Genomic DNA, 18447 nt, shown 5'->3' on the forward strand with positions numbered 1-18447 from the left:
GGATATGTAACTGGAACAAATTAATTAAAATTCATGACACTTTTTTTCTATGCATTTTTCATCAAGAGATAAAGTCATAAAGCCAATGAAATGACCAAACCGGTTGGTAATTTGGTCCAGTACTCTGGAATTCTTCTCACAAATGGGAATTTGACAAGAAACAGGTTCCAGACCAGTAAACATGGTTTAAAAGCTTTACGGTTTGGTAAGCCTCTAGATGGAGCACACCAACTCGGGGTTAAACTAAATGGGGGTCACCCTTAATCGTACAGTCAGGTGTAACCATCTAAGTGGGATATCTGCCGTAAGATATAAACAATATAGTAAAAGTTTCATATACAAAAAGGGGTCAAATCATTTTTAAACTGCATCTTTAAAGTAGGCCTACAAAGCAGCCAGTGGGGCTGCAAGTGAAAATTATGATATAATACTAAACACTGTACAGCTACACCAGTGTAGAGGAGTCATACAGTTAGTACATCTGGTTATGTTGATGTTAAAGGACGACACGATTCAGGAAACACGTCTCTGAAACAATGTGTATCAAGAGAACCTCCTAAAGCCTTTCAAATAAACTCAGTAGTGTCCATCATACAGCAATATTTACCTAACGTTTGCCAACATTAGCCACCACCCACTGGTAAAAAGACCAAATAAGGCTGTAGCTGCAAAATGAGTTTTGAAGAGAAGAATGCTTGTTTTATTGATTCTAAGCTTTCCATTTGTAAATGAAAGAATATCTTGTTTTTTCTTTTAAAAGTTTCATTTTAAAATGTCAAGTTGATAACTTTTGTCAATTCTCTATGCATGAACATTAAACACTTTGAACAATTTAAATGGACCTCCACTTTCATCAAATAATGTCTTTCTTTTTTAGGAGACCTTCCAGAATGTGAAATAATACCAAGGTCTGCTTTTAGAAGTTACTAACTATAGCGTCTGGTTTCACAAAATCACTGTTTGCTAAGTGAGAGTCACATAAACACAAGTTTATGCTTCCCTAAGTGTTACTTTACACCGAGGCATAAAGGTTTTAAGGGGATGGGTTTGGCACAGTCTGGCTTCATGGAGACTGCCCATGACATTGCTAATGATGCTGCCTGACATCCCAAGGATAGAGAACCATTAGTACCTAAACTGCACCCTCACAATGCAGCATACTGCATGTACAGACGGGTCCCTTCAGACAGTTTATGAGGTACAATTGGCTAATCACTAAGTAATCTGCTTTGGGCTGTCTAGGTCATTAATGACAAGCTGAACAACATAACGCATTTACCAGGATGCATATTTTAAGAGGAAGAGGACTGAAGGTCATACAGAGGGACAAGTGTTCACAGGCAAAATGACATAAAAATGCATTGGCTGAGATCAGAAACATACATATTCTGTACTTCGTCATGGTGCAGCTGCTAAATTGAGAACCAAGAACAGGATAATCCCTCAAGATGATAGTCCCTGCTATCATTGTTAGAGATAACTGCAAATGTTTACCACTTTTCGGACATTTCCCATTTAGCGATTCTAAAAGGGGGTCTTGATCTTTCTTTAAACAGCAGCAGTGGTTGTGGTGCTGAGACACACTTTGAGAGGTAGAAAGCAGTGAGTCTGGACTGTATATAACACTTACTGCGAGAGCTCTGTCACATCCCTGCTTATCTTTGGTGTGTGTGTGTGGGGAGGTGATGGTGATGGTGGTACAGAGGCGGTCTGGCTTCTGGGATGCATCCCTTGCGCTTTGGCCTGGATCCATTTCAGACCACTTAAATGGACTAAAGCATGGGGGGGCTGTTACCCACTGCCACCCACCCCTGAAATCAGCACCTCCTGGTGTATAACAACCACCTTGGAACGAATGCCAGTAAATACACTCACACCTTCTTATCGCACACTGACAATGGAGGGTCTATTTGACCCCCTTGTTTGAAACCTGGGCCTATAATTCACTCTGCTAGGGCTTTAGGAAGTGATAGCCTGATACAATGCCCTGTCTCACTCTCCAGTATTGTGTAATATAGATATGGGCCACCTCTGTACGTATTTTAGAAAGCCGTCTTACTCACTCACTGGCTTATTTGTTTTTAAATCCACGTTGAAATAGTTTTAAGACTCTCTGTCAGGTTGAACTCACAGTTGACCTCTGTGACCTTAACCCCGGTGGCCACCATCCAGGCTTCACTCAATTGCTGCCAAATTTCTTTCCTCTCATAGAAAGAGAGAGAGCGTGGCAGACAGACAAAAATGTAACAAACAAACATGTGCCCCATGCCCTAACGGACAACATAGCAGCTTAGACTTGCCTTTGAAATGGGGCTTTGACCAATTGACCAACATCTCTTCCAAAACAGCAATTTTCCAATCATAGCTAAGCTATTGTTTCGAGGCACTCCAGGCCTGACATGCTGAAAAGAGGATTTCCCAACAACATTAAGCTGTGTGCATGGGACTGCATCTCTGCATTGAACAAGTTGGAAGGGTCTTGATTTAGCCTTTCCAAAACCAAAACCTCAAGAGCGCGTCGGTAAGCTGTTTAAACGTAAGCTGCAATCTAGCTTACTAGCTTACTACCTACAGCAAACAAGCATTACTTCCAAGACCAATGAATACATAATTAACTAAACAGGCAACAATAGCTTGTGGAGTAACAAGTTATGTTAAAAAAATGGATTGCTAGAAATGAGAAGTCGGCTTTTGTCTGAAATCAAGGACTCATTGTTTCAAAAATGACAAAACATTTTGAGAGCTAAATCTGCTATCGTCATCATGTAGACTTTCTATGTGATGTGCAAGACTGGAAAGCCGACAGGCGTGGCAACAGTAAGTGAGGGGGGATGGTGTAGCCTAGCGAATGGTCAAATGTCATCATATAGGGTACAAACAGGGGTCTGCATTGAGGTGGGTGGTCCAGCGCCTGCCTCATCTCTGTCGCTCTGTCCGTATACTGTTAATCAGGACTTTCCTCTGCCAGAAAGACTTACTACCATCTGAAAAACAACCCGGCTACTGCCAGCACACGCTGCTCTGAGACACTTTGTTTCCTCTGCTTTTACATCTTTCTTTCTTCTTTTCTTCCCTTTTGTCTTTCTGTCAGCTATTGTTTTGATTTTGTTTTCGGTTGTGCATTTCCAAGGACTTAATGAGACTTGAAAACAAACCAACCGTGTTTCTGTATAAATTACTGGGCAAATTACTGTGCTTACTTGGAGGTGCCCAAAATCTTTTGGCTGGTTCAGAGGCACACCATTTCAAAGGTTTTATGTCACAATAGTTTGTCAACAGGGCAGACAATAACAGAAAGTGAGAATATTTAGCCAATGGTTGAGTTGTCAAGGTTGGCTGATTTGTTGGGTTTTGTCTATGATAAAACAAAGCAGAACTTCTAACCTGAGGGCAAATGTTTAAGGCCAAATCGATTTTCCATAATAATTTCTTCAAATGAGTGTCAAATGTATTGCCTTCATTATTCAGTGTTAAGTGTCCAAATAAACCACAAATTGTACAAAAACAAAAGTGGAAAATGTGATGTTAAATGTTGAAGTGTTGTATTTTTCAAATGACTAATGAGCTCTGCAGGCGGCCAATTTACTCAGTTACAACAATAGAAAACCACAAAAAAAATAACAAAGCTTGACTTCAAGCAGGTCTGAGTACAATGTGAAGAATCTGGGGCTAAATCATATTTTTAAAACCCAAATTGGCAGAAATGTGGCTTTAGTTCAGTCAATTTTGAGATTTCAATGTTTATTAGGATGTGGTCGAATATCAAAAAATATAAATGCTCTGAGAACTGAAGAGAGACTGGATGTACGGTCTCTGTTTCACACATCTCGAAAGATAACTATGGAAAATTTTTCCATAAGACACAAATTTCCCATTTATTATCTAAGTTTAGCTTTCTACTAGTTAAACTGTATATGAAGACGGATATAGCATTACTAGCAGCAACCGAACTATATGAATGTAGCTTCTAGCTTGAGAGGTCTTTTTAAAATCAAGAACTCTGACAGTTATGTCTACAAGACATACCTTCAGCGATTAACAACGTGCGTCAAAGCAAGATAAATCAGAAAAATGTATTCTGCGTGTCTGAAATATGCAAGATAAAAGCCAATTCACCTCAAAAATCAAATGAGGTACTCAAATAATTCTTTAACATTGTATTATAAAACAAAACATTTTCTCTTACCATCAAAAAAGAGAGGTGGACAACAGGTTTCACCTTAAACTTAAGTTCTTTAGCTCTCTTGAGCAGCTGTGAGAACATCCAACAGAAATGTTTGCTTTTCTTGATATCGGTGGTGTGAACACTCGCTTGTTTTTACGATCAAAATTCATTCCGGAAATGAATTTCTCAGAGTTGGTCCAGACAGAGGTAATTTAGCTGACCAGATTCCAGTAGCAGCACATATAACTCAAGTCACCGATTGTATGTATGTGGAAGTTTTTTTAAATCTCTGTAGAAAAACGCATGTAAGTGAAAGAAAAGCATTCAAAGATGCATTAAAATATATTATCCAGGGTTGGAGCCAAAGATAATTGCGACAATAAACCTCTGTACAGCAAACCTCCACGCTTCCTGCACTCTATTTTACCTAATAAACTCATAGACAGAATCAAAGCTGTTAGCAGGCTTCTTTATTTTTAGATTTTACAAGCTGTATCAACACATATTTTGTGAGTTTGCCAAATTACAAAAGGGAACACGTTACAACTCAAGCCAATGTCTGGAAACTCTGGCAAATATGTTTATTTAGGAAGTGAAATGCCACTCTTTATGCTTTGATAATTAACAGTCATGGGTTTGTAGGTCAATAAACTGTCTTGCATTAGCTTCCTGTATGTTGTAGCTAGATAGCGGTTGAGTACTGACGTGCTAACTTACAGCTAACGCTAGTAAATAATAAATAGTTGTCGGGGGGGTTATACGGTAAGTACATCACATTAATATTTTAGCAGCAGTTTGATCTGTCTATGAAACTGCTGTTAGCTGATGTTAGTCATATAGTATTTTTGTATTAATTTGTAGCACTCACTGGATGTATGCTTTTCACGCTATTGTTTATAGTCCCGCTTGGATCAGACAGTAACCTCTTAGAAAAGTATGAAAGGACCCATTTGACCCCTCTCAGACAAACCAGGCTCAAACACTGTACCAAGTTATTTATTTATTTCATGTTTGAGCCATACCTCCATGCAGCCATCACAAGTCTTGTGGTTTCTTTCCATGTTAAATGAAAATAAATACAGGGAAGTAAAACCTAAGCATGAATGTATATTTTCTCAAATCCTCCAGTTACAGTCCTGGTCTCTGATGTCAAAATGGGCCCAAAAATTAGTTCAATTAATTATGCGTATCTGGCCATATGTGAGAGGAAGTACTTTCATTCACCCAAGACATGGGAAAGTGTAACGGACCCCAAACAACCAAACAAACTTGGACCTGCTCATTCATCCAGAGGTCTTAAAAAGCGGGTACCATCAGAGGGGCAGTCGTTCTTGTGACGCAAATTGTCCTACATGGGAATCTTTCCTCAGGGACACATCCGGGCAGGAATGTCCCTGATGATGTATTTTTGAGTCAATGCTATGGGCCATGTCAGTCTGCCCCTTTTACTAAAGCACACAATGATACCACAAACCAACCATCCCACAGAGGAGGCGTTTACTTCCAAATATTTGAGATAGCATTCCAGTGTACCATCTAAATATCACAGCAGGGGTTTCCTCTGCCAAAAAGCTGTTGAAGTTGATGCAAAAGGACATGTTTTGTTTTAAGCTCAGCCATGACAGAAACATTACTGTTGCATGTTGAACCTTCGAGCCGGGCAAAACGTCAGGAGAAAAATGGTTCCAGTGTTCGAGTCTGTGTGCCAGCACCACTATCTATCAAGCTGTGCGTCTCTTCTAATCAAAATGAATGGGTGTTTAATGACAGGGGTTGTTTCCTTCAACATCATACTCGTGTTTATCTTTCATCCTAACATCCCATTAAGCGAGGACTCCAGAGTTTACAAACCATCGCTGCAGTCGCCCAGGGTTACAATCACCACACTGAACGCTGACCACAGCCTTACAGTTTTTCTCACTTTCTCTTTCTGCCGCTCTTTATATTTCTCCATCTCGCTGTGTTTTGTCCTCCCCCTTCTTTCTTACATACTCTGCTTTGCGTTGCTTCTTTCAACAAAAGAGGGATTGACGATATCGCATCGGGTCCATATTATGTTACAAGGAGTCATTTTCCACTCTCCCACTGTTACCTTTGCTAGTAGCTAACACAAACCGGGCTATATATCACATCAGTAGCTACATGAGGCACTTTTAAGTACTCATAGGGGTACATTAAGGCAGGTATGTGTGTGCAGGCATGTGGGCCTACATTTCCACCAAGTGATGCTGAAGCGACATTCCTAACAAAAAAGAAGATGAGCAGGAAGACAAGGTGCAGTAGCCCGACTCAGTCTGACACGTGGTTCACCACGGCTGTTGGAGAGGAGGAAAATAGATGGTGTTGTAAATAAAGTGGAGCTTACAGCCACTTTTGAATCACCGTCATGCTGCAACATTAGAAACATTTGCTGCTGTCCGACCTTCAGCTGATGATGGATCTAAATGCTGATAACGTGCATGTTTGTGTGTCTTTATTGTCTGTTGGTCGGTGTGAAACAGCTGTTTCTAGAAAAGCCGGCGGAAAAAGTCTTTGTGAGTCATGCATCTGAAATGAGTTGAAACAAGCATCGCAATCTGACTGCAATTTGCCAAATGTTCATTTTTGGATGAAGTAAATTTCTGTTGGGAGATACTAAATAATACATAAGGAAAGATTAGGAGGCTTTAGAGAAGCACGGAGAACACACTGCACTGTATATGTAATCACTGGGCCTTTCATGTGTCCAGGTTTCTGTTTATTTTTGCATTGCTTAAACTGAAGTGCACACGATGTGTGTATAAACACAGTCAAAAGAGAGGATGGCTCAAATGATCAAAACCAAGTGCAACTAAACTGGGATCACTATGTTCAGACAACAAAGTTAAACATCCTAGCACATCACACAGGAATTTCCACAAACCTCCACAACATCAACCATAATTATGAACAAAGCCAAATCTGTGCTAAACACAAACAGCTTTACGATCTCATCTTGGAGTCCAGCGAAGCTCAGGGGGTAGAATATGGTGGAAATACTAGTTGAATAAAACATTTTGCTTAACTTTCCAATCTCACCTCAAATCACTTTAGTGGAGCTTTTGATCATGTCACATGCTTTTCATCAGCAGATGCCGTTCGCTCAGTTTCATGGAATTGTAGATTTCTCTTTTTCTTCTGAGCAATTTCAGGACTTCTCAGCCATGTTGGCATAAAATATATATTTTTATCAACTACTGTTCAACAAATTTGAAGCCGACATGAACGAGAACACTTCCTTGACAACTTCGCAAACTGCTGGTCAAGATCATGTGATATGATTGAAAGCTCCAGAACAGCCACTAAATGGACCTTTTAGAGATGTTTTGTCAAATATTCAGCAGTTCTTCACATTCCAGCTGTATACTATTATCCATAACAGGGAATGACTTTATTCAAGCAAAGATGTTTACAGTAGTTACACTCGCTGTCGAGTGAGGACGTAGCTGAAGACAGGAAGTCTACTTTCGACCTTTTTCAGAAGGGGTTTCTCTGGTTGACATGATATGTATTGTGCTAATCTTGACATCATGCATCACTAAGATGTATACATCTAGGTGCATTACAGAAGTGCTGTTTGACAGTCACTGGGAATACGTGATGGATTATTTTTTGTCAGCGCTCCACCTTACGACTGTATGAGTCCAGAGAAGGAACATCTCATTGGATCCTTTACAGGCCATCAGTTAAGCTTAAGGTCATTTTATCCAAACACAGACTCATGAGCACGTCAAACAAAGTCATGCACGAGCACATATGCAGAAATGGACATTAGAGTGTCACAGATTTGTCTGTACACAAACACATAGGCCTCTGAAGGGTTAGCCTCTCCATCTCAGAACCACTGCAAACATGTCAATTTAAATAAACATCAAGGAGCATTTGTAAGAGTTTGTATTTTGGTTGTAAACGCAGACTCGAAAATGACAGATTTATGAGCGACTTCCTGTTAGGACACCGTACAGCAGCACATTTTAGGACTAGTCTGCCGGCTACTGCGATACACTTGTACTTTGGGGAAGGGTTAAGAACACAATACTTTACTGAGAATATTTATTTTGATCCTCAACACTTGTTAAAATCAGTTGTGAACAACTACTCAGATCACAGCTGCTGTTCTCTAATATAGGACTAAACAAATGAAACAGGCACATGTCAGTGCCCTGCAGGGGTGAGGCTTGACTCACCTTACATAAATAGTGAAGTACAATGCTTTCATGACTCGATGGATGCCCATTCATATCCATCTTTGTTAGTCTGACTTGTGTAGTCAACGTCACTGATCTGCACTAGTCATGTCTAACTGGCTCTGTCATTCAGAGAGTGCTGAGTGAAACACGCAAAAAAAACATGACAATCAATATTCATTTATACAAGGTTTTACTGTGCAACTAAATAGCAAAATAACTATTTTTAAATGTCAGTGAAACTATGGTTCGTACATAGAATTTATTTTATTTTCAAAGTAATTTATGTGGCTTGGAATTACTAATTTGAATGACATGTCACATCCTCATGTTATCTTATTGAATAATGTGTTGCCAATTAGTTTACACTCAATGGGGTGTATTGATTTTGAATTATAAAAACCCCAAGTTTAGGTATCAAATTGAGTATCAGACAAGGAAAAACTGCTCTACTCTAAATCACCAAAACATGCAACACAAATTGTGCGTTTCTATCAGCTACACTTTCTGTGACATCACTGACTGGGGTGTCACCAAAGGCACAACAAGCCTTAAAGGACGAAGGAAAATGTGATGAAAGCTCAACAATGTGAATGACTTTATGACTTGTTCTGTACAAAGTTTTGAGGGTGTTATTTCTAAACAGTGGGGGATACATAACATACTTTACTGTGTCACGTCTGGAGTCTATGTGCAAACTCCAATGCTGGTATTGAATGTGAGAAGCCTGGCTTGGGTCAGGCGAGGCAACCCCAGCTCTGGACTGGGTTAAGAGTGTGTTCTCAAAACATGTATGCAGATTTGTGGGTTTTATATGTGTGTGTGCATGTGTGTCTATATCTTTGTGTTTTTATATGTCTGTGCGCAGGTTGAATGAGGTGTCACAGCAGTCACAGCACTCACTCAATTGTCCAAACCACTTACAAGAAAACAGAGACGGGTCTATAGTCAGCCATTCTGCGTCGTTCCAGACCGCTGGCATTACATTGTGTGGGTCTCACATTGTAAGTTAATACATCACATGATATTAACCCAACAACTCTCACCCACACCAAAGGACAAAAAAAAAATTAAATAAATAAGTGAGGTAATTCCTGGATGTGACACAGATGTTTTAAGAAAAGGTGGCTCCTATCCCACCACCACAAGAACAAAACAAAACAAATGGAGGCTAACATTAGTCAGTTGAAGATCTATCGAGCCCATACTACGAGGGAGTGAAACTGTTTTTCTTCACCCCCTATCTTGCACTCTGTCCTTATCTTTCTTTCTCTCTTTTCACCTTTACTTGCTTCCTGTCATCAGTCCTCCACCACTCTGACTGATTCCACAGCCCTTCCTTTTCAGATTCAAGCATCTCGTTCAACCATTTGATTGTGATTCATTTGTTTTTTCTTCTATTCAAAATCATAGCAACACTAAATCCGTAGGGCTGAACTCCAAATAAAAAAGGTGAATCGGTTCTGTCCTCTAGAACCACTGGAAGGCCCCCCAACGTTGATAGACAAAGACTTCCACTCAAAAAGCAACATCTGTCGGGGAAGGTCAAAGAGACGCTGCGGAGAGAGTTGGCCTCAGAGGCAGCATGGGGAGGCTTCAGGAATTTTTCTCCCCACTTCACAGACAGAATTAACATATAGAAAACGAGGGGGATCAAGCAACACAACTTACAGTAAGCTTCAAAATGTGATGAACATAAAATGAAGCACGTTGCGACAGCATTACAGCTCGCAGTGAATTCCGATTTTTCATTCTCCTGCTCCGTGCCAGAACCAGCAATACAAGACATTTATGTTTTTTTTCTCGGTTTTATCTTTCCTGAAAGTAAAACAGCTGTAAAACAAAACAAAACATAAAAAAACCAGTGACTGACACGTTATTGTAAATTCACACTGTGTAGACGTCCTGCGGTATCCATTGTGAGCGGCTCAAATTCTCCAACGCGGTTTTGTTTTGTAATGCCATTTCAGTTCCCTCGTTCTTTATCAAACCTTGATTTAGAGCGCACAACTGAAATGAATCTGGAGGAAAATAAATACTAGCAGATACGAGTGAGTAATATTATCATCTGCTCTGTTTATCAAGACTCATTATAAAACAAAAATACAACAAAGATAACAGCCGGTTCTGAGACTGAGAATAGGTTGAAACACAGTTGTGATTTGCTGCAGGCTGTGATAACACCACATTACTTGCCTGTTCAGATTGACTATAATGTCTAATGTTTCGCTCTATCTAAGCTATTACCATCTAATATTCGGCTCATAATCACTCAACCTTAGCAGTGGCAGAGATACAGCCATGAACCTTGTGCTTTTGGCAACTCTTCTGAGCATAACTTACACTCTCACTACTAATGACTTCCACTTGCCTCCCCAAAATAATATTACTTCTATGAAAAAAGCTTTGTCTAAAGTCATTTTATAAGAAAATACGTAAATGCCACATTAGATTCAAATATCCTACTATCACCTCAGAGAACCCGCATTTATAATACATTAAAGCTGCTTTAATCAATACTCTTTTATTAACAATGGATCAAATGACCATGTGTTTGAAAGGGGTAGCTTGTAAGGACAAACCCACAGCTGATTATCAGGTGACTGCTGTTCCCTGGAGCTGTTAAAGTTTTAGTTCACTCTCATCGTGTTGTTTAAATCACAGCAGGCAGCTGTCCTAATGTTTAGCAAAAGAGCTCTGATAAACACATTGTTTGCTCGTTCTCCAGCCGCAAACAGACACAATTTGCAATTAGCTGGTGAACATAGCGGAGCAGCTATAGTCAGATATTCCCCTCTGGAGTTGGAGGAGACCAAAAACGGAGGTAAAAGAGAGTTTGGACTCAACAGGGAGCAAGAGACAAGACAATAACATGGAAATGTTATGTTTATAGCTCATATCGCTTCCTCCAAGTGGACAAAGAAATCTAATATTGCAGGTTAAAGAGATCACTTCCATACCTGAGTGACACATTGCAGAGCACTAGCATTGATTAAACCTCCGGCAACCAAATGAAGAAAAATGATCACCCGTTGAATGTACTCAAGGGCACATGGAAACACAAACCTATCAGAGGAAGTTCTCAATTTATTTCACAGATGCATCAGTGGGTGCCAAGCTACAAGCTTTCAAGCAACAATGTTTTCAGAAGGGATATCATAAATCCTGCAAACATTTGGCCAAATGTTCAACCTTATCATTAAAACAATACAAATCCCCTATAAAGTGCCCACCAGAGAGCGATTCACTCAGATGAGTGATGGAAAAGGAACCACATGCTTGCATTATAGCTGCAATAAGCTAAACTAGACAGATTCAAGACACAGTGAAATTACTTAGACATTTTCGACTTCATTTATCGAGCTTCAAAAAAGACATAGGTGTACTATACCTGCCTGCCCAATATCAAAACTTCCAGCATGTTTGGGACCAATAGGCTGCACTGAAATACGATTTCTGGAAAAAAGGGGGTCTCAAAACAACATGGCTTGTCATATTGAGTGTGACAAAACTACTAAATGCCCCTTTTCCTGAAAATTAGAAACATTAACAATGTTGGGCTCCGTTTTCATGTCCATGTGGAAATACTGTGGCATGGCCGTAATGTTTTTCTCTATTCCCATGACATGCTAAGCAGAGAGCTCTGTTTCCTTTCCGCCTTCAGTCATAGTGAAAGTGCGGCCGAGACAACTTTTCTGGAAGCTGTTATTGTAGTGTCCTTCAGCAATTTCCATGGTTTCCTTTTTACAAGTTTTCGGGGTCAGGAAGGAAGAGCTTTTTATTCCTCTGAGCATTCCCTAGCCTTTCTGCATCATCCGATTGTTAGTGTTGGCCCACATTATCAGTGAAAATAAACTCTCATAGAGGCAGTCACCCCTAAAATAGATAGCTTTCTCCTTGAATCCCCAGGCATGCTGTGTGGCCCTCTGATAGCACTAAGTAGAGAAACATATTCACCCTTTCTCGTATGAGCTCCCGGTATGGAAGGGAAACAAGCTGCTGCCCACATGTCGATATATCCTTTTAAACCACTGTTTATGCAGCACAGTCATGTTCTTCGAAAGGCAGAATGATGGGAATTTCACAGGGATAAGACACTACGGACAGTTATTTCCCCTCCCTTTGTTCAACAGCTTAGTTTGGCAGAAGCCGGCCTTCTCAAGGAACACTGCTCTCAACCACTTTCTAACGTCTCCACCAGGAGGGAAACGAGAAGATCTATTACATTCTCTCACAAGAGCAGGGACAAAATTTGGCTTGCTAAACTTCTATCTGTGCCAAATCTTCATAGTGCTTGAAATATTAAGAAAAGAAAGGATATTCTCAGAATGTACCGTGAGATTCAAGCTTCATCTACGCTCTAAACTATGCAACCGTTTCTTTATCTTAAATAACCCATCTGTTCTCATGTTTCCAACAAGAAGGATCCTCATTGCCCTTCGGCTGACCAGAGGAACAACAATGACATATTACACCAATCTGTTCAACTGTCCACTTTACTTTACTACCTGTGAGTAGAGCTTTGTTTTAAAACTCAATACTTTTTTGGTATTGAAGGAAATTGTCTAAAAAAGTCAAGTATCAAGGAACAGTTTTCAAATTCTTAATTGCTCCGGTTTGTACGTTTCTTTTTCTTAAAACTTCCGGCAATTTTGGAAATTATGAAAAGCAGTTTTTGATAAATGAGTTTGAGGTAAATGTTGTTTAGCATTAAGCTAGCTATTCTGTGTCGTTTCATGTTATAATCTGATTGGTTGGTTTTTAAACGTGGTTTGTAGCAGCAGTCACATTGTGGAATTTTCACTTTTGGTCCTAAATTTCTGAAAATATCAGAGTTTTGAAGCGACCCATCTGTGGTTAACGAAGCTCTCTCGCAGTACGATCCGACCATTTTGAATTGATTTCTCTGACAATTGACAACTTTTGTCTGGGAAAGCCCAAAATCGCCTTGTTGACTGATCTGCTGCCATTTTCAGCCTTAAAGTGTTACACAACTAAAAGGTTCATTGTTATCCATTATATGTGTGAAGTAGCTTGTTTCCTGCTGCATCTGGTCTCTGAGATCAGAGCCAAGCTTGTCGGAGGCTCCTTGCCTTGCAGGCAGGACAGGGAAGTAATCCTTGGACAAATACAAGCCACCTTTGACTGGTCAAGAATGTTATCAAGGTCCATATACTCTACCCTGGGTTGAGGAAGGAAAGATCTCAGACTTAAAATGCTTCCCCAACAGCTGTTTGCTGCATCACTCTCTCCGTCTACCCCCCACACTGGACTGAGCACCCAGGCACGGGAGTACTATCTCCTCTGTCCGTCTCTTTCATCAGGGCTGGCTGGAGCAACATCAGGGCGAGCTTAGTTAAAACGGTGGCATGATTAAGATAGATAGACTGGCCAGGACACTTAATCTTCTGTCCAATGAAAAATGTTAACTGCATCCTGATGTTCCCCCCCATGCAGTGCAATTAGGCTGAATTACCACTGTGTGTTTAAGTGTCCCGTCTGAAATGTCTACGCCAATTCCTTTCTTGTGCTAATCTTTCACTTTTTATTTGTGTTTTTTTCTACAGCCTAACACTTTTTAAACGACACGCATTGAGGGAATTTAATGAAATAATAATCCGCTGACTATTACATAATATAATCTTGTTGATATTGGATTTTTAGAAATTAAATCATTTTTACTATTTCATTGTTTGAAATGAAAAATATCTGCGGTCCTGCAACACTCCAGAGTGCCAGGAAAGAGGCATGATAGTATTAGTGGTGATGGCAGACGCTTACAAATACACCCCTTGTCAGCATCTGAGAAGAAAGTTACTCGAGAGGTCTCATTAGTCAAACCTTCAGTCTACCAATTCTGCCGCTGTGTTTTCATAGTATCACTTGTACTATCACAGACGGATGAGGTCCACTGAGCAAAGATAAAGCCGGTGTTATTTCACCCCTTGGCCTTTCTTGACACATGGATTGCTTTTGGGAGCCATGCAGAAACATGCAGGTTTTCAGACTTGAAATAGTGAAATGTTGTAGAAACTCATCAATAAAAAGAAATGTGCAGGGCTTTATATTTCTTTGATTAGATAAACGCAGTAGTGTAAAGTGGGAAAGACATTTTTGCAGCTTATTTTTCTCAGTCCTGCTATATGACGGTAAATCTACACACACACACCATCTACACACCATGTTTTAAACCTTGACATACACCATGTACAGTGAATTCCTCCTCTAGACTGAGATAAAGTTAGTATTATACAGTACCAATTATAAACTGGTATTTTCCAGAATCTGTCCTGTTAACTCAATATCTCTCTCATACAATATTTCATTTGGATTTGTATCTGCCCTGTGGTTAAGTAAGATAATCTGAATGTGCAGGAGGGTGGAGCAGCCTCCAACAATACACCTCCCTAATTACAAACTCAATCAACATCTCGCTGTAACAGATTGTGACCAACGCCTGGGTAATTGATGAGGAATGACCATTTCCTCCAACCCAAGGAGTGAAAAGTTTACTTTCTGAGAGCAAATGAAAAGCAGGCTCACTGCAGTGTAGCTCAGACACGCTGATTGCTAATGAATAGACTCGAGGTATTGATGAAGTTCAGGGAGATTAATTCCCCAGTTCCACTGTAATCCATCAAATCCATCAGGTGTTATCTGTGCATCCATTTGTTTTGCAGACCAAAAATAATCCATTAGCTAAAAGGAATTCATGACAGATTGAACCTGCTAATCTTATTTGAGAACAATATCTTTGAAAGTTGAGGAGCCGGTTATGCCGAATTTGGAAGTTTGTTTATTTGATTCATGTATTCATTTCAGAGATAGTCTCGCTCTCTTTGGAGACATAAAGTCTCAAAGCTTAGAAAAGCAAAGAGCCTGCCAAGCCCTATCAGTGATGGCCTCCCGATTCACAGCTCATTAACATTACAGTAGAACCATATTTGAACATAGTAAACACCTCGGTGGCTCTATAAATAGATTGTAATTCGGTTGTTCAAGAGTAATTAAAGGAGTTATTATATATATCATATCAGATCTATAAAAATCAAGATTGTGTTGGTTTTATTCTTCAGAAAAATCTAACAGTTTTTTTATGCAAGTCTGGATTTTCCAGTTATACTCACAAGTCCTTGCCTTGAATAAATAAAGGGAACATTCTCTTTCTCCGTCTCTGGGGGCTCTCTCTGACTTCCTGCCATTAAAGAGACAGCCCACTGGAGAACAGGGGGTGACTGACATATAACTACCTCTGCTCTGTGACCGACGCTCCACGCAACTCAATGGGACATCTGTGGAATTTACTCAAAGGGTAGTTTACTCAGGAAAAAATAGAGAGAAAGTAGTAAAACATAGATGTGTTTGCTGGATGGATACAAAGCGACAGACAAAAGATTTCTAAGGAGGCTAGAATACCAGACAGCTGTGAGACATCCAGAACAAAAAGTTAAATTCAGATAATGTGCACAGTTACATAACAGCATTAATATACACGTGTTGCTTATTCTGCCTTCTAGATGATTAAGTACTATTTTTTTGTCCTATGGCTTTGTTTCTACAAATGGTCGAATTATCAGCAACGAAGAAATACAGCTGTCCTGTAAATTGATCACAATGTAATTTTGAATATACAATAATTTTGGGACTAATAGAGAAAGATATGCATAATTCCTTCCAGTCTTTGCTGTGCATGTTTTCACTTACATCTGTGTATCTCTGTGACATTTCAGTTTGAAACTGCTCCCAGACAAAAAATGTCAACCTCTAAAAGCACATAAACTCTTCTTCTGACTAATCACTTTGACAAACAATGTGTTGACTGCGAGAAAAACAAACAAACGTGGCCCCGTTTTAGTCTGAGAGCCTTATCCAGAAACCAAAACAAGTTATCTTGTGAAGCCACAAACTAGACACTCGACAGAGACCACACACACCCACGGAAACACAAATATCTCAACAAATAAACTACGGCATGACCACTTCAAAAGAAACAGAGCCGGTCTCATGCACGGTTGTTGTAGTGAATTTCAACCGCAATTATATTTCTGTCATTAACAAAACATAATTGTCTTTCTTTAAAAAGGTCTACCTAACTTTATTTAGCACTGCATTAAAACGGCACACGTCTCTCCTTACCTTCTGTAGCCACTGGGTATAATTCTCCATAATGTGCTCGAGCTGCTCGATCTTCTGGCTGGGAAACTCTGTCTCAGTTGGCGGAGCGTCTCTCTGGAGAGAGTTGTGCTGCGGGCTACCGGCTTTCGCCTCCCTGCAGGAGCCTCCTCTGGCTCCCTCTCCCTCAGGTAGGATGAACGTGTAGGTGCACTGGCCATGCTGGATCTTATGAAAGCGTCTGTTGTTGTAATTGTTGTTACCACTTCCTCCACTACTGCTGCTACTGCTACTACTGCTGCTGCTGCCACCTGTGCTGCTGCTTTCCGTCCCTCTCCGCTGCTCTCCTCCTCCACAGCTCACAATCACCAGAAATGCAGCCAGCGAGAGCAAGTGCCGGCCAAAGTTGTACCACAGCATCATATCAGCCAGGGGTAAAGGTTGTAGGTGAATTAAGTTATTATATCTTAAACCGGTCCTTCTTTGTTTGGGTGGATGTTCCCTTTAAAGCTGGATCAAAAAGTGGTGAAGAACATTGTTAGCCTGTGTCATCCATCCTGAGATTGGACCTCCAGCATTGACAGCTACTGCTTCTCTCACCGTAGACACTTACACGTGCTAAGTTTCCAGACTTCCTTTAAGTTTTTATCCTGGCAGGAAAAGTTGCACACATGTCTTGTAATGTGACAGCTTGGTTATATATCTTGAGGTTCCTCCAGGAAATGAAAGCCACACTGTGTGCTTGCATTTATCAATCTGTGCATTTAAAATAGGTGCCGGGCAAGCTGAGCTGGTGTCGTCAGACCTCCCCTGGTTTCTCTGCCTTCCCTTCCTCCTCCGTTCTCTGACTTAACGACTGGGGAGTGAGAGAGACGTTCACTCTGAAGAACAGCTCCAAACTTACAACACACTCTGCGCCTGCCCCTCGCAGAGCCTGCAGAGGAATGTGAGTATGTGTGTACGCACGAGTGTGTGTGTGAGCCTGGCAGAAAAGGGACCCCAGCACAGAGGATGTGCTTAGACTATAAGGATCGGTTTTCAGACGCTGCTGACTGCAGGCTCATGTGGTTGACCTGCCTTTGCCTATGTGTTGACACAAAAAACTTGTCTTGTGTTGTGTTTAATTTATCTGCTCCTGAGATTTAACTCTGCTCCCTTCGATGCTGTAACATGACAGGTGTTATATCAAAAGTAGACACAAGGGAGGTGTATTTCTCTGTTTTTTTAAAGTCTAATTCTCAACTTTCTTTTGTCTCTTCCTCATCAATAGAAGCCGGCATCATGAAAAATTAGATCTTCTTCTCCTCTTTTGATGGAGGTGGAAGTACTATATCTTCACATATAACTTATAACATATAAGGGATGTTAAACATTAACCGACAATAGTTTTGACTGATCAATGCTATCAGTCAAACAGTTTTAAAAAAGAAGAAAGAAAAACTGAGCAGAACTCACAGGAGTTGCTTGCCACTAAAATAAGAATAGCTGGTCCCCCTTAAAGTTAGCTTGTTGCTAACTTACTAACCCCCTTTACTTTAATCAGCAGGTGGCAAGCAAGACACGAAAAGGGACTTGGTTTGGTCTTGAGGAGTTGTAGCATTTATTCACCCACAACTAAACTGTGCACACACGGCACTGCTACGATCACAGCTATAACGTTACTGATGATATCATGCTCACCGTCGGACATAAAGTGAGCCGCCGGGCTTCCAATACATTGGTGGAAACCCAGACAGAGTAACGTTATGCCAGGCAGACACACAGCTGACAAACTTGCAGCTAAACTAATTGATACGCTGGACACTTAACGTTACTGAAAGTGGCTGCATGTGTCCACAACAATGCACGCAAAATTGTAGGTGCCACTGCCAACTCTCCAGGACGGGAAAACTGGGGACTCTTGGTTTCCTGTCTTGTGCATACACAGCCGCTGGCGGTAAATGATGCATTTAACCTGTTTGTGTA

General features: G+C 40.5%; 1 protein-coding gene across 1 annotated transcript in view; it reads right to left on the bottom strand.

Moving 5' to 3' along the window:
* Nucleotides 1-17322, bottom strand: part of angpt1 (angiopoietin 1) — a 50106-nt gene extending 32784 nt beyond the window's left edge. The window contains exon 1 of the mRNA XM_029443722.1: nt 16507-17322. Coding sequence (XP_029299582.1) covers nt 16507-16905 — 399 coding nt within the window. The 5' untranslated portion in view covers nt 16906-17322. The remainder of the gene's footprint in view (nt 1-16506) is intronic.
* Nucleotides 17323-18447: the final 1125 nt, after the last annotated feature.

The sequence above is a fragment of the Cottoperca gobio genome, chromosome 11 (assembly GCF_900634415.1).
Source record: "Cottoperca gobio chromosome 11, fCotGob3.1, whole genome shotgun sequence".
In the NCBI taxonomy this organism is placed as follows: domain Eukaryota; kingdom Metazoa; phylum Chordata; class Actinopteri; order Perciformes; family Bovichtidae; genus Cottoperca; species Cottoperca gobio.